The 22,719-nt window shown below is 42.5% G+C and overlaps 1 protein-coding gene across 6 annotated transcripts; it reads left to right on the plus strand.

The window, feature by feature from the left end:
* Positions 1–42: 42 nt before the first annotated feature.
* OPTN (optineurin) lies at positions 43–20,026 on the plus strand. 6 transcript variants are annotated; one of them, XR_006168325.1, is made up of 15 exons: positions 43–116; positions 1,290–1,469; positions 2,989–3,191; positions 5,254–5,412; positions 7,354–7,427; positions 9,484–9,618; positions 10,698–10,779; positions 13,572–13,687; positions 14,362–14,511; positions 15,642–15,735; positions 16,393–16,551; positions 17,217–17,347; positions 18,731–18,810; positions 19,064–19,256; positions 19,394–20,026. XR_006168325.1 is itself a non-coding variant. In XM_042815907.1 (14 exons), the coding sequence occupies exons 2-14, from the start codon at positions 1,304–1,306 to the stop codon at positions 19,183–19,185; spliced, it is 1,671 nt and encodes a 556-aa protein (XP_042671841.1). In that variant the 5' UTR covers positions 43–116; positions 1,290–1,303; the 3' UTR covers positions 19,186–20,026. The 6 variants fall into 6 exon arrangements, 5 of the variants coding, with proteins under 5 accessions (XP_042671841.1, XP_042671845.1, XP_042671842.1 ...); XM_042815907.1 differs by having other exon boundaries at positions 19,064–20,026; XM_042815911.1 differs by having other exon boundaries at positions 9,487–9,618; positions 19,064–20,026.
* Positions 20,027–22,719: the final 2,693 nt, after the last annotated feature.

The following is a 22,719-nucleotide window of genomic DNA, read 5'->3' on the forward strand; positions in this document are numbered from 1 at the left end:
ACCCGGGTCGGGGCGGAAGCGCGGAGCTCGGGAAATCCCCGCGGAGGAGGCGGGGCGGTGCGTGACGGCGGTCAGCTGAGCGGACCGGCAGCTGCTATGGGCGCGCCGTGAGCGGGGTGAGCGCTGCCCGGGCCCGGGCCGAGGGAAAAGCTGCGGTGAGCGGCAGTCGCGGCCCCCGGTGGAGGCCTAGGCGGCGGCGGGCCCGGCAGCCGGGCGGGCCGTTTTGCTCGCGCTGCCCGTAGGCGGTGACTCAGCGGCTCCGGGGTGGGCCTGCGGGGAGGATGGGCCGCGAAGGGGAAGGGAGAGAGGGAAACTTCGTTTTGCGGCTCCCGAGGGATTCCCCCGGGCCGGGGGGAGGCGATGGGGCTTGAGGAAGCGGCCGTGGCGGGGCTGGGCGGCCGCCTGAGCGCAAGCCGGGAGCCGGGGAGGGAGCAAACAGGGACAGAAAGCGAAAACATCGGGTGGAGCGGTCGGACTGTGAGACCCAGGCAGGGCAGTGCCTCTGTGGGACGCTGCTGGGTACGGAGAGAAGGGAACCGAGGGGTCTGTTTGCGTGTTTTTCTCAGAGGGTGGGTCTGCCAGGGAAAGGCTCCGTCTGAAAGGTGGGCTGGGAGTCAAACCCATGCCCACCTCTGAGGGGTTAACACGTTATATAGGGCCATGGGTGGTCTGGTGTAGTGGAGTCGGAGGGTTGGATGGTCTGTGTGCTGGCTACGGGTGCAGCTTGTTTCTTTGGGTAAAATCAAAGTATGGCTGTATGTTCTGTCCCTGTCAGCACTGCTGAGGTCGCACCTCAGCACTGTGCTCAGTTTTGGGCTCCTCACGAGAGGACCTGGAGTGTGTTCAGAGAAAGGCAGCAAAGTACTGAGAGGTGTGAAGCAGCTGAGGGAGCTGGGATTGTTCATCTGGAGAAGAGGAGGCTTAGGGGAGAGCTTATTGCTCTCTATAACTGCCAGAAGGAGGTTGTGATGGGGGGTAGGGGTTGGCCTCTGCTCCCAAGACACAGCGATATGATGAGAGGAAATGGCCTTATGTTGCACCAGAGGAGGTTCCAGTTGGATACTAGAAAGTTTTCTTCTCAGAAAGAGTGGTGATGCATTGGAACAGGCTGCCCAGGGAGGGGGTGGAATCGCCATCCCCAGAGGTGTTCAAAAAGTGTTAGAGAAATGGGTTAATGGACACGGTGGTGGTGGGTTACTGTTGTTGGATTAGATGATCTTGTTGGTCTTTTTCAACCTTAATGATTCTGTGATTTATTTAGCAAAACATTTTCTTTGCTGACCTTGTAGTGGTCACTGCAGAGATGTCCAGCAAGCCACAGATCCGTCCTGCTGAAAATGGAGAGCATTGCAGGAGTAAAATGGAGAATGGAATGGACAGTGTGGCTCCCCCCACCCTCAGTACCTACACACCTGAAGAGATGGTACAGCAGATGAAAGAGCTGATCACTGAGAACAACGAGTTAAAAGGTGAATGTGAATCAGTCTCTTCTCTGGGTCCAAATCTCTTTTTGATCTATGAGTTCTGTGTTCATTTGGTCTTTCTAGATAATCTTTTATATCTGACTGGCAGTCACTCTATAAGCAACTCTGCAAGTAAGGCTGATTTAATAGGGCACAGCACATTGAATTGGTATGGAAGATTGGAGTGAGAATACCCCCTAAGCTTCAAAACTACATACACAATCAGTATAGCGCTGTGTATTTTGGGAGGCAAAGTAAAAATATGCTCTTCAATCATCAGCTTTGAAAAGGTTTTTTGATTTGTATCTTAGTCAGGTCTCCCCATTACAGATTAACAGTTTGCCATGGCTGCATCAGCAGGGTGGGTACTGTACAGTTGTGTTAGGATGCTCTCTGAAAGGACCTGTATCCTCACAGAGAAGGGAATTGAAGCAGGCTGTCCTGTGCTGTTGTGTAGTAACTGTTTTGAAAGTTCAGATGTTGCAGCACCATCTGTGCTGCAAAGTAGCATCCATGGCTGAGCCTGTCTGGGAGAAACCAATAGGTTTCCCTGAAAACGCATAACGATTAACACCTTTTAGATAATATAGCTGTGATTATCTGGCAGGAAGGTTGCTTCCGGAAGCACCCTAGATATTCTACTACAAGGCTCTGTAGCATTCAAGATAACGTTCCAGGACAACAGCTGCTGTAACTCATGCCTCACAGGATCATTCTCCGGAGTTACCTTTGCTTTTTGGTTATGTGAAGGACTTTTTGACAATTTATTATATGATGTGAAGACATAACATCTGTTTCTGGAAGATACAATGTATATAGAAGACTTTCAAGCTACTGACTTTGAATTTGTTACTTTAAAAACCAAATCTAAAATACTTTCATTGGCTTCATAAAGATCTTGTCAGCATTTTGCAATAGTGAGACTGGAGTTGCTGCATACTGACTCACTGACTTTGTTACATACACTTGGCTTCCCAGTCAGGATGAAATGATATTGCTCTAAGGTGCCAGTTACATTTTTGTTAGTGCTTTTAGTCAAATCTTAACTGAATATTCAAGCAGAACATGGTTGGACATATTTGAGACTTTCAATTTAATAGCAGCTGTTTTCATGCATTAATTTACAACTCTAGAAAATACACTTTCCCTACTGAATCTCAGTAGTTTCAGAATCTTTGTTCACTAGTTTCATTTGTGTTGACTGTGTACATAACACGTGCGAGATGACGAGTACTTCTTGTGGGCACTACTTGCTTGTACTTCTTGGTTTAGAAGTCAAGGAGCGAGAGAGTGTGAGCATGTTATTTCAGCAGTGGTTTTAGTGGTATTTATTATAGTGCTAAAGAGCTATAATGAGTTTCATTTCAGTTCACTGAGACATATGAGAAGGTGGTTTGCATTTCATATCTGATTGCTGCTTGTCCCTTTGATATTGAAGAAGGCTGAGCTCGATGTAGAGGAAATCTGCTGTTTCATTGGCAGAGTACTGATGTGAATCAATGACTTGTCTCTGGCTGTCGTTTAGAAGCGATGAAGTTGCACAACCAAGCAATGAAGGACCGCTACGAGGAGCTCTCCATCTGGCGGGAGAAGCAAAAGGAAGAACGAGAGTTTTACGAGACCAAGTTTAAAGAAGCCAAGCAGTGCTTGCTTGCCAAGTGCGTTGAAAATGAGCAGCTGCAGCAACAACTTCAGAGCTTAAAGGAAAGAGAAGAAGGAGCTGAAATGGTAAATAAGAGAAAGATGAATTGACATACATTAACAGTGAATGTTAGGATCTTTTATGGGTGAGGGCTGGAGTTCTGTTAGCGTTCTCCTTTTTTATCCTTATATTCTAATGAAAAGTCTGGGACTTATTTTACAAAGCAAGTCTTTTGGTGCAGTAAGATAACAACATGTCACACATGAGATAACTGATATTTCAATTAATAATTAACAGTAATCATTAACACTATCAACATAAGAAATAAATTAACATTTCTTGCCAACTTCTCATTCTGCATCCTGTTTATTATGGGGTTGACTTAATCCCTCCCTTTCCTTCTTAGATTATCTCTCTCAGCATAGTTTTATATTTGTGTTTCTAGAGACAAGCTGACATGTAACCCCTGCCACCACCCAAAAAAAAAAAAGTTCTATTATGTTTCATCTATTCTGAAAGCCTTTTTATTGAGGTTCAGATTAGATTTGTTGTTCAGCTGCTCCTTTTCTGGCTGAGCTTTCTCCCCCTTGTCTTACCTTTGGCTCTGTAGCAGGTAGTTTCTAACACTGCAGGTGAGCGCTTAACATCCAGGTAGCATCAATTTGCCAGCAGTACCAAAGACACCACAAAGTCTGGTAGAACAAAACCTACTTTGTGTCCCACACGTGAAGAGATGTTTAACAACAAGTTTCATGTAGCGCTAAGTCAGTGAATCCTGGCACGTGGTACTTTCAGAACTCATGTGGGTTCTCTGTTGCCCGTTGAAGGATGACTGTCTCAGCCTTTTTCTCCATGGCTGTTGATAGGCTCTTTTCCTCTCGTGTGCTTGTTTTATGGAACTCTGTAAGAATTCTTTCAGGATATAAATCGGAATTGGCCAATTGGTTCAAAAGTTATTAAGGGGAAAAAGGTCGTGTATAAACAGTGTGATTGTGCAAGTATGGCTTTGTTAGGAAACCAGGCTAAAAGTTGTTTTTCAGGATTGTCAAGGAAGTTCAGAATTTCATAAATCTAGAATAGATTTTAAAGGAAAGTGGGGTACTTGTTCTGCCCATACCTACTTTGGAACTTCTTGTACTTTGGATACTTTAAGTGTGTTATTGATGGAGTGATCCAATCTCCTTGAGCAATCCAATGTCCAGACAAGTAAAAATAAATCTGTTAATTATCTCATCTGTAAGAGCTCCATAAAGTAAGCCTTGGTTCTTTATTGATTCTTTGCAGTTTAACCAGTTAGTGGTCATGGTAATTAAGACAAAAACATTCTCATTTCTGATCACGATGTTCAGACTGACAGTGTCATTTAAGCCACAACAAATTTCTCTACTGAATGCTTTGGCCATACTTTAATTCCTTTTTTTTTTTCTTTTTTTTTTTTAAAAAAATTATTATTTCTAAACACTAAAAAATATTTATCTGAACTTAGAAGAGGCTAGCTGCAATTGGTCTGATTTCTCTCTCCTCTGTGTTTTACTGTTTACTGAGATGGATTATAGTCTATTGTTGCTGTTGAGTGGCACCTTTGTTTCACTCAAAGGAAATCACATGTGTACTGTTGCTTCCCTCAGTGAAAAACTATTACTCACAGGAGGGTTTATCTTAAAACCATACATCTGGGAGCCCTGGTGGATATAAAACTCCCTCCTATGCACTGAAGCTGACTTCTTTTGCATCCTCTCACAGCTTGAGCACAGAATCATAGTGACTCAGGTGTGTATGGGAGTACTGCAACAGGAGACACTGTCAGTGTAGCACAAATTTAGATTTGGCATGAGTGATAGATTAGAATGTCATTTGAGCTGCATGAGTTATTCAGAGTTGATATTGAGGGTGTATGGTGTATTAAAGCATTACAACATTACAAGGAGGCTTGGATTAACAAAATGGGGAAGAAACAAATGCACACCAACAAATGCAACTTCTTGTTGTCCGGTGAACCAAAGCATTTTAGAGATCTCTGTACTGGATTTTCCAGGCAAACTTCAAAACAGAAGAAGAGCAATGGAACGCCACTGTTATATTCAGGCTCTGCATTCCTTGGCTGCTGTTTCATTTTGGTTGGTTAATGCAGGTGTTTGTTTATCCCAGGAGGGCTGTGCAGCTCCCGAGAAGGAAGCGAGGCAGCTCAAGTCCAAGGTGCAGCGGCTGCAGGCTGAGAAGGCAGATCTGTTAGCCATCATTTCAGAACTGCAGGTCAAGCTGAACATCGCCTCAGCAGAAGACTCCTTTGTGGAGATTGGAATGAATGTAAGTAAAGGGAACAAAATGGACATGGTGAGCTGCAGCCAGAAACTCTGTTCCCAAGTTGGTCCTTTTTGCAAATTGGGTTTTCTTATTGTGCCATGCTAACTGATGAGGAAGTTGAGTCTGAGAGTGATTAAAATGATGGTGTGGTTATTTACCCAAATGCTTTTTTACAGTGAAGACTTGTCTTCCATTAGTAAGAAGCATGAATCTATACAAACAGTAATTATATATATACACTTACATATTTGCCTCTTTGAGAAGGAATACTAAACTGCCAGCAACAGTAGTAACACAAAAATACAGACACAGTGAATCTGGAATCACCGAATCACAGAATCACCCGGGTTGGAAGGGACCTCAAGGATCATGTAGTTCCAACCCCCCTGCCTAGCAGGGCCACCAAACATACACATTCAGATCAGGTTGCCCAGGACCCCATCCAACCTGGCCTTGAACACGTCCAAGGACGGGGCATCCACAACCTCCCTGGGCAGCCCGTTCCAGGGCCTAACCACTCTCCTTGTAAAGAAAAGAAGGAAGAAGTGTTTCATGATCTTACCTGATGTGGAACACCTGTATGTTACAAGACTTAGTGATAAAGGACTAGAGAATATACTTTTGTTCTTTCACTTTCCTTGCCCAAAGTAAGTTTTCATAGAGTCACTGTATAATCAATGAATTTATGGTTGTTATAATTAAACATACGAGAAAGTTGGGCTAAACAAGTTATCACACTAAAGAAGAATGGATAGAATGCTTACCCTTGTCCTGGGCTCACTGAGAAGACTTCAAGAGGAGCAATCCTCAGAAGTGATCCTTTCCTACTGGTAGTCAGCTCTTAAATGGGGTCTGGGAGAGGTGGAGCAAGGCTTCACCTTGAATTGCTTTCACCTGTGCTGCCCTGGCTGACTCATTGCTCACCTCAGGTGGTCAGAGGTTTAGGCTGTGATTCAGCAGTTCCCATACAGTCACAAAATGTCCCAAGTTGGAAGGTGTCAGACACCAACTCCTGGCTCCACACAGGACCACCCAAAATATAAACCCCATGTCTGTGAGCATTGTCTAAAATGCTTCCTGAACTCCAGCAGCTTGAAGTCATCACTACTGCCCTGGGCAGCCTGTTCCAGGCCCACTGCCCTCTGGTGCAGAGCCTTTTCCTCACACCCCTTCCCTTTCACAGCTCCATGCTGTTCCCTTGCACCCTATCATGTCACCAGAGAGCAGAGCTCAGTGCTGTCCCTCCACTCCCCTCATGAAGAATGGGGCTCCTTTCTCTGCTGGCAGAAATACACAGGTGCAGTGAAGCAAATAAAAATCTAAAGTTGTAGAGTGTTCCCTAAAGGCACAGAAATATTATTTTTCTACTGTTCTTGTATCTGAGAAGTCTTGAGACGAAATAGATGAAATGTGAAAGTGAGGGTTTCTGCTATCTTCACAATAGCACGTCCCTCTCTGGCAAGGATAAGTGCAACAGGAAAATCACAGAATTTAACATATAGTTGGAATTGTTAGAGAAAACTTCAGACTGCAGGAAAGCTTCCAGGATGCTTCTCCTTTTTGTGCTACAAAGATCTTCCTTTGGACTCTGAAGATCACAGGGTGAGCTTTGCAGTGGGAAAGAGAAGCTGTATTCAACATCTGTTGCCAGTGGTGATTATTGTTGCTGTGTCATTGTTACAAGAGAAACTGACTGGGGAGGTTTGTTGATTTGAAAGAGAAGGCCTAATCTTGTTGTTCATATTCTTTAATCAGTCCTGAAAAGATGCAGGGAAAGGCATGTGAAATATGTAAGTTAAGAATTTGCAAACATTGATCTGTAGGACTTCTGTGTTTTGTTTTTTATTGTAGTTCTTCCTGTTTTTCTTTCTTCAGTAAATAAAACTGCCCTTCTTAGTTCAAATACCAAACTAATATTTTGGGGGGATTTTTTTTCTTTTTTAGGAAGAAGTAAATAGAACTGCGAAAGAAAATCAAGATAATAGCAGTGAAATGGCCACTAACATCGCTGTCTACACGTATGTAGGTTTTTGTCTGATTCAAACTTCTGCAGTGTGTTGTTCCCAATGTAAGGGAAGCATTTTCTTTGAGCAACGTAACTCCTGGTTTTTCTGAGGCCTTGCATCCCTCCATTGCTCTGCCTTCCTACCATGTTGGAAAGACACTCAGCTCTCAGGAATTTTGCCTTCCTGCTTCCACTGGCTGACAGGACAGCACGTACAACTGGTCGGAGCATGCACTGACTTCCAACTGGCTGCTACTTTTCAGGTTTTTAATGTAGTCCAAAAAGGAAAGATAAAGGTTCCCACACATGTAGTCGCTCTGAACTCTATTACAGTATCTGTCCTCTACTCAATTATAATGATATTCATAACAGAGTTCTTGTGGCCTTTCAAACCTGAACCCTTCTTGCTCAGTTTGTTAGTCTTTGGTATAAACTGTGGGGTTTAAATCATGATGTGGTGGGCAGATAGTGCACTGTCATTGTTTTTTAGGTGACTAGACATAAGATGTGAGCATTCTGTCTCAGTTACTTCTCAAAATTTGATCTTTACATCAGCTCCAGGGCATAAGGGACTTTCTTGCCCCTAGCTGAAACTTTACACCTCGTGGACACAGACAGCTGACACCATTAAACTTTCCATTTTGGATACTGCCCAATTTAAGAGCTAGATGGTTGTGGGTGAACACTCCTAATCCACTTCATGGCCTTTGCTTTTGGAAAGGGGGGATATAGAAAATTCAAAGGGCATAGCAGGGAGAAAGCTATGTTCTGTGCATGTTTTCCCTTAAGCTCTGTCACCCCCTACCTCATTGCAAAGAAATTCAGCATTTTAATAACATAGAAGACTTGTCCCTCACCATGAAGTTAAGAAGTTGAAGGAAAAAAAATAGCTATAGTCAGGGTGTAACAGAGGAATGCTGAACATAGGCCAGGCTGCAAGCATTCAAATTGTCATTAGAAGTGGCCTGTGAGAACACTCTGATCTTAAGATGTTGTCTGTGGGATTTGCTTCCCCTTTGGTGAGTATTTGCACTATGTCTACAAAAACAGAGAGTATAAATATCTCTTACACTATTTCCTGTGTCACCATGTGTCTCTGTGCACCACTGAAACCTTAGAGTGGTGCTGTTAACAGCTTCAGAGGAATGTGATCCACTCGGGATGGGTTTATTGCTGTAACTGTAGACCTGTACACTAAAACTCCCCTGATATAAGCTGTTTGCTTAAGATGTCTTGGCTGAGCATTCTCTTTGGGGTATTGAATTTTGCTCACCAAATGTATATAGCTCACAGGAGCATATGCAGGCCTGTGCTTTAGTTTCTGCTCTGAACTACAAAAACAAAGTTGTACATAAATGCTGTTTCCCAGCTGAGCTTTTGAAATATACAATGTGTGTAACCTATGTATCTTATCCTATAGTTAGGGGATTTTGACCTTCTGTCTGGGTAGACGTGAAAGTGGAGGGAACAGAATGCAGTATGGTATCACCAGGAAATCAACAGACCCTGTATTTCAGAGTTTTGTAATTGGTTTGGTTTATTTCTGTGGTAGCATGTGCGATTTTTCAAAAGAGCTACAGAATATGATGGAAGCAAAATATCAAAGGAATTCCTTCTGAGAAAGGAAGCAATTTCCAATGCCCATTTTTAGTGGAATGTGCCTTCTTTTCCTGGAAAGGAATGAAACTGAGATAAGAAATGTTTCATTGGAAAAAATATTTTGGCACCAGGTAATAGCACTTAGCAGAAGGAGATGCACAGTAGGTCAGAATAAATGCTCCAAGCTTTGTTTTGTCTTGACTGTTTTTATTTATTTTTTTCTTGAATTCCAAGTTGTTCACCCAGCTTGATAAAAAGAGGCTGTTTGAGCACTGCAGAAAGCAAGGGCTGTGTTTACATGCTTAAGGACTTAGGCTAGCGGGCTGCAGGATGATCATGCTTCTTGGGAACAAGCTCTTTGCACAGAATGTTGATTTTTTCAGAACTGTGTGAAATTGCCCAAAAATTCGGGGTAAGAGAGTGCTGTAATAACATCATAACTTGTTACTTACATGTGGTTTGGTTTGAAGCAGGAGCAAATCTGCAGATGAGTCCAAGAATTTGGAATCTGAGGAGCTGACTGTGAGCCAGTTACTCTGCTGCCTTAGAAATGAAACTGAGAGGAGGGAAAAACTTGAGAAGGAGCTGCAGGATCACAAAGAAAGGTATGGATTAGGTGCACTGCAAAGTTTTAATCTGTTTACGTTCAAGTCTGTTGCAGTTCCCAACTTTGGGCCTGATCAGAGTGAACTATCAGTGTGAACTGGATGGGCAGTTTCCTGAGCACTCACTAGTAATCGTGTTTGTCGTAGCTCTGATAGGGGTAAAGCACGTTATGTTCTGTGAGCACAACCTTGTCTGTCTTATTACTTCCTATCGTAGCACAGATCTAGACAAATTACCTGTTGCCCCATGGTTTTGAACTTTCCACAGGTGATGTGAAACAAATCAAGGACTAGCTGGTGAGAATGTTCTTCTCATTCCTCTCATTATTTGCTGTTGTATGAATCGTCTACGCGTGGGGCTTAAGCACATCACTTTGTACTGAACAGATATTGCAGCCCTCTTGGTGGTACTGGTAGGCTACGTTTAGGGATGTGAGCTTGGAAAAGCTCCTTAGAAATGCTTCCCAAAAGTTTAATTCCAGACTTACCTAAGAGAGTTTTTCTGGTGAGACCTGCATAAATGTCCTTCTCAGCTCAGTCATAAATGTATCAGCATGGCTGTTCAGGCATGGAGAATTGCCTAAGCAGTAGCTGTTCCAAGTCCATAGTTTGCAGAGACAGTAAGACTTCCTGGACAGTGCTTATGATGAAAGGTTAGTGTCACAGTAATTGTTTCTGCGTGGTCTTCCTAGAAGAGGTAATGAGCCATAGCCAAATGATTCTTAGAAATTTCAGCCTCTGTAAAGATCAAAGGAAAGTAGAGGCAATATTAATCATTGGGTTCAGTGAACAGACCCATTTTCAGAGGATTAGCAGTTTTGGACTGTATCAAAGATTGATGACAGTGGACTGAATCATTGTCTTTCTCTGCACCTGCACATCCATTGTAATTAAATATACATGCTGGGTGTTCTGTGTTAGATGCTGCCATGACTGTGCAAACTTTCCTGCATGTCTGTACTTTCAGGTTTTTCTTTGGTTCGTGGCTATGATGTTAGAAGGACTTGGATGAAATCCTTGAACAGTCACAATTTAACTATTGGCCAAATCCTTTGTTACTGGATTCTTCTGTTTTCCAGACTTTCAAAGATGGAGAATGAAACAAGCAATTGCCTCGAGAGTGGGACGCAAACTAACCAGGAAGAAGAGAGTTCAGAGACTGTAAGTACCTGTCAGCCTGAGCTGGGTTTTAGCAGTGTACAGCTTACTTGTTGAGGCCAACAACTTTGGGTCTAGATTTCCACTTGCACACAGAGAGCAAGGGGCAAATATCTTGCATGAGCTGCAGAAGTGAATTTTGAAGTCTCCAGTCCATATCTTAAAGGAGATTCCTTCCAAATTACACCAGCCATGAAAAAGGGATAAGACTGATGGCTGAGAATTAGGGAAACTGCAGCATAACTGCAGGTATGCTTCACTGTCCTGGCCCTGTCCACTTCAATAGAGGGAGATGCATTCATTTCCATCACCACAAAATCTTCTGAACTGGATAAATTTCCTCACTGCTGGCTAAGTCAGCTTTTAGATCAGAATCTACTGGCAGCCTCCTCCAACACAGACCCTATATGTGGAGCTCATGTGGCACCTGGTAAGACGTATTACAATGGTAGAATGTAACTATCTTGGATTGCAACACAGATTCAAGCAAGTTTAGCCTGATGGTTTCAGTTTAGACTTTGAATGGGTATTGGGGTTGGATTTCAGCTCCAGATTCATCCATCTAAATTTATGTGCCTGCAGTTGTTGGCTTCTCCATGTGGGGTAAGTGTGTAAAAATTACAAAAGGACAGAATGGATGAGATTGGAAGGGACTTCTGGGTTCATCTGGTCCAACCTCTGCTCAAGCAGGGACTCAGAGCTAGTTGCCCAGGATCATGTCCAAGTGGCTTTTGAAAATCTCAAAGGAGGAGAGTCTACAACCTCTCTGAGCAACCTATGCCAGTGCTCCATCATCCACATGGTGAAGAAGTATTTCCTAATATTTAGATGGAACCTCTTATGTTACAGTTTGTGCCATTGCCTCTTGTCTTAGCACTGGGCACCACTGAAAGAGCCTGGAAAGTTTCTGTGACAGTAGAGACCCCTTCTAGTTCAATACAACTGCGTAATAAAGGCAAGTAAGAGTGCCTGTGAGGCACTGTTGGGTTATCTGAGGTGCCGTGTGGGGCTGGAAAATACGATATGAGATCTGCTGGAGACCTGTGCCCTTTGAACTTTAAAAAAGCTTCCCCTTCTCCTATCAGTATCAGACTGTGTAAGAAGTTGGTCTCCCTCCTGTTCCTAAGATCCCCAGTGTGGGGATGTATTTTAACTACTGAAACCCTGAGGTGTCTCTGTGCACTGGGTTGGAGGAGCACACTGCTGCTGTTTCTTTCCTCCCCCTGCTTTTGGCCTGTCTTTTGCATCTTTCATTGGTCTCAGTCCAAAGCCCAAACAAAAGAGTCAGACCCTCAACAAAACTGGCAGTAGTCTTACTAGAAATCTTTTTTTCTTGATTTGCAAAATTGATTCATAAATGAATGACAGTGAAATTTGGAGTAGGAAACTAGAATGGAAGGGGCATTACCAGTGTAGGATGTAAATGGCATGAGGAATAGTACAGTGTTTTAGCCTGCCTTCTTCTCTATTTGTAAACTGCTGTTTCTGGTCTGTGTCTGCTGTCACACCTCTTTCTAAGGAGGCTACCAATGGTAGGAGACGTTTTACAGAGGACTGGCAATAATCACTGGCTGTCTGCTTTTCCCATATGTTTTAAACCTGGAACTCTGAGAAACCATGTATGCGGGTCGCTCTGAAAGTAGTACCTCCTAATTATTTCTGTGGAAACCACAGCTGCTACAAAGAGCACGGTAACACTGTTTCATGGAGCAAATTCTCAGCTATAACACACTTCCTCAGCAGTCACCATTGTTAGCTCTGCACTTTTGCCAGTGATGAACAAGAGCATGCATGCCAAGCTGCAGAAAACCTGCACCAGAGGAGGTGACCCACTGTCACCACTGCAGAAACACCACCCACTGCCTCACTGTGCTCACATCCACTCCATAAACGTTCAGTGAGCGTCAATGAATGTCAATGGATGCAGTTTTTTCTGCATGGAGGAACTCAGTGACACACCTTTGCTTCATACGCACCTCCATGTCAGACTCTGTTTTGTCACTGCCCCTTTGCTGACATCCATCAGCCATTCAGTACTAAAAGGAGCCTATAAACAGGAGGGGAGTGAACTCTTTGAAAGGGTAGATAACTGCAGGACAAGGAGAAATGGTTTTAAGTTGAGGGAGGGAAGATTCAGGTTGGATGTCAGGGGGAAGTTCTTTACAGAGAGAGTGGTGAGGTGCTGGAACAGGCTGCCCAGAGAGGTTGTGGATGCCCCATCCCTGGAGGTGTTCAAGGCCAGGTTGGATGGGGCCCTGGGCAGCCTGGTCTGGTATTAAATGAGGAGGTTGGTGGCCCTGCCTGTGGCAGGGGGGTTGGAGATTCATGATCCTTGAGGTCCCTTCCAACCCTGGCCATTCTGTGATTCTGTGATCACATGGCAACAAGATGTAATGGAAAAGAATATTGGTGGGAAGTTTCAGCCCCTACTGCCATACCATCAATGTCAGCCTGTGATGTCGTGGCCCAACATAATCAAGTAGGAGACGTTACTTTCAGAGTAGCCCTTGTACTACCTGCCTGCATAACAAGAGTATAGAGTTCTCTTTGAGTCACCCAGATTTTAGGAAAGTGTTAAAGTCACAATGTGTTTCTGCCACATTTAGGAGGAATTGGTAATTGTGAAGCTGAGCAGAAGGGACCTTGCTGCTGAGCATAGAGTGTAATGGTGCAGACTGACTCATGCTATTTTCTCTGGAAAAAGAACAATGCTTTCTGGTTAAAATTTTAGTTAGCCAGCAATTTTCCTGTCATGAGTTGTCCATGTGTAATTTTCTTTATTTTTTTTCCAAAAGATTGGCAGTGAAGTAGAAAGTCTGAAGAAGCAAGTTTGTGCCCTCTTTAAAGAGCTCCAAGAGGCCCACGAGAAGTTAAAAGAAGCAGAACTAATTCAGAAGAAACTTCAAGAAAAGTAAGGTTCAGAAGAACAATAATTGTGCTGTGACACCCTGTTAATATTTTAATGAAAACTCCCACCTTGGGAAACTCAGAAGCTCTACAAATAGCAAATACCCGTTTCATGGAAATGCTGCAAAAGATTGCATCTTTTTAAGTGAAGATGAAAGTACAGAAGTACAGTAATTGTCATAAAATCAGAACTGCTAACCTAGTTCTACAAATAGAACCCCAGTGCTTGGAATTTTAATATTTGGGTTTTAATCCTTGTTGATATAAAGGCAGATCTTGTTTTCTGTTTCGCATAATCGCTCCATTTTTTGGCCCTGGGGGAAGAAGCTAAGGGACCTAGTTACAAACCTCACACAGTCTGTCTGTGCTTTTGAAGGCCAACGTGTAGGTCTTTAAAATTGGAAAGAAGAGCTTCAATTTGTTTGCTTAGTTTTCTGTCAAATTTCAGTTCTTTGAGGTTCGTAACAGTAAGAAAAAATGCATTCCATTTAGTGGCTTTATTTTCAAGTAGTTGTGTGTATATATATATTTTCGTCTTTCCTTTTTCTTCATCAAAATAAGCCTTTCAAATGAAGCACCTAAAGATTCTTTTTGTGTGATGCCCATTGTGCCAAATCCATCAGGAAAAGGTGAACAGGATAGATCAAGTGTTTTCCTTCTTTTCCCTTCTTTTGTCAGGTGCCAAGCATTGGAAAGAGTAAACTCAGCTGCTGCAATGGAATTGGAGGAGAAGCAGCAGCTCATATACACCATCAAGAAGCTGGAGCTTCAGGTGGAGAGCGTGCAGGCAGAGGTCAAGCTAGAACAAGCCAAGACACAGGATGAAAAGTGAGTATTGGTTGTGTATCATGGGGGGATTATTGTTAGTGAGAAAGGGAAATGAAGGGAACATGATGAAAGGGAATTTGAATCTGAAATATGAGTTTTGTGTTCCACACAGTTTGAAGCCAAGTTATGTTTACAGAGTCTTAAGTAGAAACCTCTGCATCTGTCTGTGTCACTTTGAATCTGGAGTCTCCAGAGTCTCCCAAACTGTATCTTTTTGTCTAGTGAATACCTCACAGAGGAAAATTTGAGCTGTAAGCTCTGATGGGTATCTTCTTTTTGTTGTAAAGCCAAAGGCAGTTTAAGGTCAGGTATAATATGCAAGTAGAGGAAGCAGAAAAAGGACAGCAGCTTGTCAGTTTGACTGGCAGGGGGTGAATGCATCCACAGGTTGGAGAGTAGGGCCAAGTCAAGCGATGACAGTGATGGGAAAGCAATGTCAGTGGTCTCTACAATACCCTTGCAGTTAGAAGAGTTAAATGTGAAGCTGAGATAAAGAGGCTGGCTGTTTGCTGCAGCTCTCCGCTCCCTTTTATGAGCAGTCCATGTAAGGAGTGTGAGAATGTCAGAGTGAGCTGTATGGAGAGGTGGAACTGTCTGAAGGCACCATCTTCAGCTGCTGGAGAAGCTGCTCATTCTGCTCATTCCATTTGGAGTCAGTTCTTCCCCTGATAAATTCTTCATCATTTGAACTCTCTCAGTCAAGACTGGTGAGCTTGATTATAAATTATTGGATGATAGATTATTTAATATGACATGCAGGCTATCAGTAAGGACATTTGTTTGGACTCAGTCTAGGGATGGAGCAGCACACAACTCCTTGGAAGAGAGATGCTGAAAAACGGAGCACAGTTTTTTATCATCACAAATGTAGATTAGCTTCCTAACAGCTGGGTTATCTATTCTAAAGTCTGAAAGATTGATATTTGTGTATACATTTTTAACTCTTAAACCCTTATGAAACTGAGACTTTCTGAGACTGTTTAGGAGACTGTTTAGGAGACTGTTTAGGAGAGAAAGAAGTCTTCAACTGGGACGAGTAGGATAGTTCTGCAAAACAGATAATAAAAAGAGTACCAGATTTTTCAGAGAACTTCTAAGTGTTTCAAACATTTGTTTCTTTTCATAAACAGGACAAGATACAGTAGCTTGCAGGATGCTTACAACAAACTCCTTCCTGAACTCACTGAAGCAATGAAAACAATCAGTGAGATGAAAGTCAAAGAGGTAAACTCATCAACAGAAGAAATCATAATGATTTAGGGGGGAGTGGGAAGAAATGTGAGAATGCATGTGGGAATAAATTCAAGCCCAGAACACATGGGCCTGAATTCACATAATATGACATGTAGCCTGGCAGCATTGCTCTGAGAAACAGAGATCCTGTGCTGTCAATTACAGAAATCTTATCCACGTATCTGGACTTTGCTGTTCTGGATAAAGATTAGTCTACAGTGCATTATGAAGTCCAACCCTTAGAGATCGGTGATATGAAAATGCATGGAAGTGTTCCTGCAGCATAGCTTGTAAATGTAGAAATGTAGGGTTCTGAATGTTTTAGTATTCTTAAATATAACATCTACCACAGTGAGGTCCTGTTCATAACTGAGGATCCATGTAAGTGCGAGATTCTTCTGTATCATTTTGGAAAAAATCCTTTGCAGTGTTCATTTGGGAGCTCTGTTTTGACTTGATACCGTGTAGCTGAAAAGCACAAAAATAATCTTTCAGTTGAAAGATCAATCAGCATTGCCATCTTAGGGCAGGCCCCTGTGTCCATGGAGTTGAAAGTTTTTTCCCAAGAACAGGAGGATTAAGTAGCAAACTTCCACTCAAAGCAGAGTCACATTCTGAGCTCGTCTCAGTCTTAATTCTTCCTTGCAGCTTGACAGGGTGGATAAAGTTGTGGTGGAAGAACTGAATGCAAAGGTGTTGCTAGCAGAACAAGCTCTTGCTGCAAAGCAGCTCCAGATGGATGAAATGAAGCAGCTAATTGCTAAGCAAGAGGAGGACCTTGAAACCATGGCTGTGCTCCGTGCTCAGGTATGAGTCCTTCAGAAACTGGCTGGTTTGCTCACCCAGTATTCAGAAACCAGCAGGAGCTATTAAATGGCTCGGTCTGGAATACTGTTCATCTGTTTCCTCAACTCCTAAGCATAATTCCCTTAGTCAGCGTGCATTGCAGATCCTTGCAGGGCCTGAACCACCATATCCTACGCTGCAGTCTGGCACAATAAATAAATTTGGGAATAGATGTTATTTATTTATTTATTTATTTATTTACATTTAAAACCACCATCTTAAAAATTACCACATATGTTTTAGGGATTGTTTTATTCAAACATGACCCTAAAAACAGTCTGCCTCGCATTTAAGACAAGGGAGGAAAAAAAAAAGGCATCTTGCTCTGGTTCCACTATCTGTGCCACTGGTTTGTGTGTGTCACAGGTTGTCACCTCCTCACTGCTGTTCTGTACCTCTTTTGTGCCTCTGTGCACCAATTGCACTGTCCCAGATAAGATTCTTGAAGTCTACATGGAGAAGCTTTTTCACTTTCTGTAAAGTGCAGATTATCACTTTGCAGTGTGCAGGTGCTGTAGGAGTGTTTGAGTAGATGCAGGCTATGATGTGGGCAATACTACTGTAGTACATAGACTTGGTTCAGCCTAAGTTACTAATTCTCAGCATGATTTAATTTCTCTGATCAGATGGAGGTTTATTGTTCTGATTTCCATGCCGAGAGGGCAGCAAGAGAGAAGATCCATGAGGAGAAGGAGCAGCTGGCTGTCCAGTTGGCATACCTGCTAAAAGAGCAGCAAAACCTTGAAGATCTTGGCCGGTGAGAACAGACTTTGGCTGAGCTGCCTTTGGTTTTGTCTTGTTCCCCTGCATGCTGGAACTAACCAATGTTATGGAGCACAAACCTTATGAGGAGCGGCTGAGGGAGCTGGGATTGTTCAGTCTGGAGAAGAGGAGTCTCAGGGAAGACCTCGTTGCACTGTACAACCTCCTGTAGGGAGGCTGTGGTGAAGAGGGATCTGGCCTCTTCTCCCAGGCAACGAGCAGGACACGGGGAAATGGCCGCAAGCTGTATCAGAGGAGGTTCAGGTTGGACATAAGGAAGAACTTCTTCTCTCAGAGAGTGGTCAGGCACTGGAATGGCTGCCCAGGGAGGTGGTGGAGTCACCGTCCCTGGCACTGTTCAAGACGCGTCTGGACGACGTGCTGCGTGATATGGTTTAGTACTAGTGATGGCAATGGTGACGAGGAGACGGTTGGACTAGATGATCTTATAGGTCGTTTCCAACCTTGTGATTCTTGTGATTCTTGTGATTCTTGTGATTCTTGTGATTATCTTGGTAGCATCTCAGTAAAAAGGCAAACAAGTTTGCAGACATTTATTTATTTATTGGTTAATTTGAACTTTGTAAAAGAAAAAGAAATCAGTTGGCTGACTTAGCTATTTTGATTTGCGATAGAATCTCAAAAGCATTTTAGCATAAGGCATGTTAGTTCTTGGATACTTCAGCAAGACTTCACTTGGGATGACTAAGGTAAATTCTCCCTGCTTCTATTGGTTGTGGCCTCAGTTTTACCAGTGAATCTGCAGCTAAGTTTGCTGCATATGTGCCAGGGATATCTGTTGCTTCTCCAAGTAGCAGTAATAAGTGAGAATATGCATTTTCAAGTACTGTAATACTCTGTAGTTGCACCATTTTAGCACTCTCAGATGTAAAAGACGAAAAAAAAATATTAATCATGTGTCTTTCACTCATCCTGTGGAAGCATTAATACAGGAAGGATGCCAGAATTTGAAGTATCAATCTGTATTTCCTGTTAACTGTCCTCTGAGCCCGTCCTCCTATATAACTTGCCTTTCTGCTTAAATCACAGTTTGCCTTGAGTGGCTGAGTCCTTGGAGCTTTCCAGAGGAATGTCTTCCAAATTCATGAGTGTGTAGCAGCCTAACTCCTGCTGATGTCAGTTGTTTGACCCTGATTTCAACAGGACTCTTCCACTATCTCAGTAGAGCAGCAGTGTTTCTAGGTCCTGTTTCAGATCAGCAGTTGTGAACTAAATGCATGAGAACATGATTTACTTGCAGATCTTCTGGCTTACTTTGAAGCCTTTTAACTTTTCTGGAGGCAAAGGGAAGATACCTTCAGTTTAGTCGTATTTTGTTTTCAGAGCACTTTTAAGTAACTGCCCCGTTTCTCTTCAGAAGCTCTTTGGCGGAGATGCAGAATCGCCACGGAGCCAGGGCACCAGACCGGGAGCACTCGCCTCGCCTTGTCCAGAGAGGTACTGAAAGCAGCCTCCAGCTCACAGGGCCCAGCTGTGTTCAGTTGAAAACACCTTTGCTTGTCAGCAAGCGACTCCCCAGCTCCTCTATGGCTGGGGAGCTGCAGAGCTGCAGAGCTGCAGAGAATGTAATTCTCCGGCTTTTAGAAGCAAGTCGGTTCTCTTTCAACCATTAAACAAAATGAGTGAAAACAAAACAAAACAAAACAAAAAAAACAAGTAACAGGTAATTATTTATCTTCTCTGCTTGCAGGAACTGGTAGTCAAGAATGGCCAGAGCAGCGGAATATCTCAATATACTCGTGTCCAAAATGTGAAGAAATTCTGCCTGATTTGGACACGCTGCAGATTCATGTTATGGACTGCATTAATTGAATAACGCCCTCTTGTTCTTCATGTACTGGAATTTCACCTGCTGAACATAATTTTTTTTTCTTTCTGCTAGAGTAAGTTCATTCTACATCCAGCAAAGGAGATTTTCAAGGTTTTTCTCATTTATTCAATGGAAAAACAGAAAATCTCTTACCCTACCCTGTACTCACTGAACTTGTTTTAACAAGAGTTAGGAAATGAATTCTTACAGGTTAACAACATGGACGCATTAAGAAACTCCCTGTGTCTGCTGCAATGAAATGTTGAAGGAACATTCCCCTGATGTGCTCTGCTCTTACAGCTACCCGCAGCGCTGGGCTGAATTGCTGCAGTAAAAAAGGAGATGAGAGATATGCCCATCAGTTCAACTACCGTAAGCCTGTAAATACTTCATCTCTCATATACTATTAATCAGGAAACTAATATGTTCAACAGCTGTTTGAGAAGCTTCCAGTAAAATGGAGTGTTTCGTATTCATTGAGCATTTAAAATGAAGCCACCTCTTTCTCCAGATGGCAGTTTAGTTGCTGCCCTTGTGACCATACTAATCTGATGTTATATTTTTGATGGCTTACATAACTTCTTGCTTTAGTTGGACGTAGGTAAGGTTTAAGGCAGATCACTGAGGTCTGGTATATGCAGCTCCTGGTGTACCCAAGTCACTGGGTTTTATAAAACTGTTTATTTTTAAGGTGTTGCCTTGATTCTTCTTTATTGTAATAAATTTATTTGAACCTGTACAGTATTGTGCTAGAGAAAGTTGAAATGGATGTAACCTAATTTAAAGAGAGGAGTATAATGGATTTTCAAATCTCAAAATAAATCTATTGCAAGTATAAAATTATCAATGCCTGTTAATATTTTGGATGCTGAAAGGGGAATGCCAATATCTGTGGCTGGAAAGCTTATATAGAAAGAACAGTAGTGCATTAGTTCTGTTCTTGTCCTCACTTTTGATTTTTATCTCAACAAATAACAGTTCTTGGCATGCTGTTGTGTTAAATACACAGCTCTTAGCAAAATGAGAACAAGCATGATCAGCTTATGACATGACTACAATTAGCAGTGGTGTTAGCCATGGAAGCTGAGCTATCTCAGTTTTCTTGTACACCAGAAATGATGAAAGCAGTTGTCACGTGAGCAACAGAAGGACAGTTCAGGCACTAAGCCAGGAAAGTGAGACTCAGTGTTGAAACACATTTCCTCACACGTCTGGCAGCCTCAGTTATGTATATGGAGTCATGAGGTCACTCTCCATCACATGGCTTGTGAGCCATGTCACCTGTCTATAAGAAACACAAGACTGTACCCTGTGACCAACAGTGACCGGTCTGTGGCCTTTACTGCTGACATTTCAGGGAGGAATTCCACTTCTGTACACATTGCAGTCCAATTGAAGAGATCAGCTTTAAAAAAAAATAAATCCATACTTTTTGTCATTGCTTGTCTTCTCTGCACTGTGTTCACTGAGTCTGTGAGAATATCCCAGCTCTGTGCTTTGCTGAAAAGGCATATTCACACATCTGGAAGAGGGGCTCTGGTTTGGGGATGGCTGTGCCAGCACAACAAGATACATAGAAAACTCCACCAGGCCTCAGTTTCAGACAGCTGGAAGGGAAGGTAATGCATCTTTTAAAGTAAAGATGTCAAGCTGTGTTATGAAGTCCACTGCTATCCATCAGTGATAGCTAACACAACTTTTCAGATATGGGAGGAGAAATATTTTTATAAGTGAACACGTGACACTTCAATACATTTCTGCTACTCTGAAGTTCAGACCAATGTTAAAAGGATGACACAACCCATGAGAGAGATGCATGTGCAGTAAAAGTAATATAGATAGCTTATGTCATCTTGTGATCTTGAGCTAAGAAGAATGGAACAACTCACAGCTCCAGAGGAGAAAGCCTTAGGGCTGCTGGATACCACAACTGAGTGTGCAGTGTTATAGCAGATATTCTGTACTGGTACATGACAAATTCTCCTGTCAACCTACTTCAATAAATAAGCACTTCTCCAGATTGTCCTGCGGATGATGGAGGAGAAAACACTCAACAGATCAATAGTGGAATTAGAAATAAAAAATTCAGTGACTTGGTATTTTGCTTCAGACCTGGCATTGAAAACAGTCTAGAGCTGATTAATTCAAAATAAAGATAAAAAAATGTGAGATTTATATTTCACTCCAAGCAGATTAATATTCTTAAAATTTACACACAAAAAATGTCTGTAGGTGTTCCTTGGAGGAAATAAAACATTCCTTCACTGCATTTTAGTGTATGAAGACAAACATTTCTCACGCCATGCTGCCAGTGAACTCTCAGCAGGAAAAGTAATCTCTTTATTGCCTTTATAATTAAAGCAAAGATTTGTTTCTATTTTTGTGGTTGTCACTATTGTTCTAATTATCCATTGTAAACTCTGGATGCCTGCTTTCTGTTAGCTATAGCTCACGCTCCCACACATCTTCATCCATAATTTCAGCTAATGCAAGAGCTGGCTGAAATCTACTGTGAAGAGATATTCATCGGCTTGGTTGCACCCTTCTTCATCAATTACAAGCACTCCCAGAAGATGCAATATCTTATTGACTTTTAATTAGTTCCCCACGACAGCAGGATTTATGGGCTTTTTTCCTTGAATCCAGTTTTATTACAGGAGCTATGCAATAGTTATGGATTCTGCAATGATCAAAAACTGATGGAAATGCAACTAGGCCAAAATCAAACTAATAGAAAGACAATAGAGCTGATTTCCTCTGAGTAGCGTTAACCTTATTAATGAAAACATAGAAAATCGATGTGAAAGACCAGAGGAGGAATTACTTACGCATCTGTCAAGCCAAAATTAATCATTTTAAGAGGCTTCAGTAAGAGAAGAGGATCTGAGCACAGGAATACGAACAGGAAGACATGGGCATAAGTAGGTCTTCATAGAAAGATAAGATCTAATACTGCAAATCAGGAGGGACAAGGAACTGCAAATAATAACACCCTGATATGCTGAAACCTGCTAATGCAAGAGGGAGGATTATTTTCCTGTACCGTCATCATTAAGTACAGTCCATTTAGCACAGTGGACAAAAGACCGGTGAACGTGGCCAGCAGATGCTCATTAGCACAAGTTTAAGAGTAATTTGTTTTCCCTTCGATGAAAGATAAAACATGTTTGTGCTTTAACATGATTGGACTCCACACGTTAATGGAATACCACCTGTCACATGCCCCTGTTTTAACAAGACACATTCCTGCTGTCACAGTCTGTCCCACAACCAGCAGCCACGTGAGACACAATTCCCAGCCTTAAACCCAAACTGAGAAGAGGCCAGAAATAGTCCTGTGGTTGGGTGGGAGATCTGTGAGCAGGAAAATACTGCTGGATTTGCAGACCTCAGTTTGCAGAGGGGGGGCAAGCCATCATTACTACAACGAGATGGAAAGCAGGGTGATGTGGAGATGCCCTGTGGGGATCACACAGACCATAAGCAGACAAAACAGAAAAACCAATTCTTAACACCTGGAATTGATAAATACTAAG

The sequence above is a fragment of the Centrocercus urophasianus genome, unplaced genomic scaffold (assembly GCF_019232065.1).
Source record: "Centrocercus urophasianus isolate 14NV4802_14NV808 unplaced genomic scaffold, USGS_Curo_1.0 seq_15, whole genome shotgun sequence".
Classification (NCBI taxonomy): domain Eukaryota; kingdom Metazoa; phylum Chordata; class Aves; order Galliformes; family Phasianidae; genus Centrocercus; species Centrocercus urophasianus.

Bases quoted from the DNA above. Each gene is read 5' to 3' on its own strand.
- OPTN (XM_042815907.1), top strand. From the start codon at position 1,304: ATGTCCAGCAAGCCACAGATCCGTCCTGCTGAAAATGGAGAGCATTGC. The intron at 9,619-10,697 runs GTATGGATTAGG...TCTGTTTTCCAG, and splicing joins CTGCAGGATCACAAAGAAAG to ACTTTCAAAGATGGAGAATG. The intron at 14,512-15,641 runs GTGAGTATTGGT...TTTCATAAACAG, and splicing joins GCCAAGACACAGGATGAAAA to GACAAGATACAGTAGCTTGC.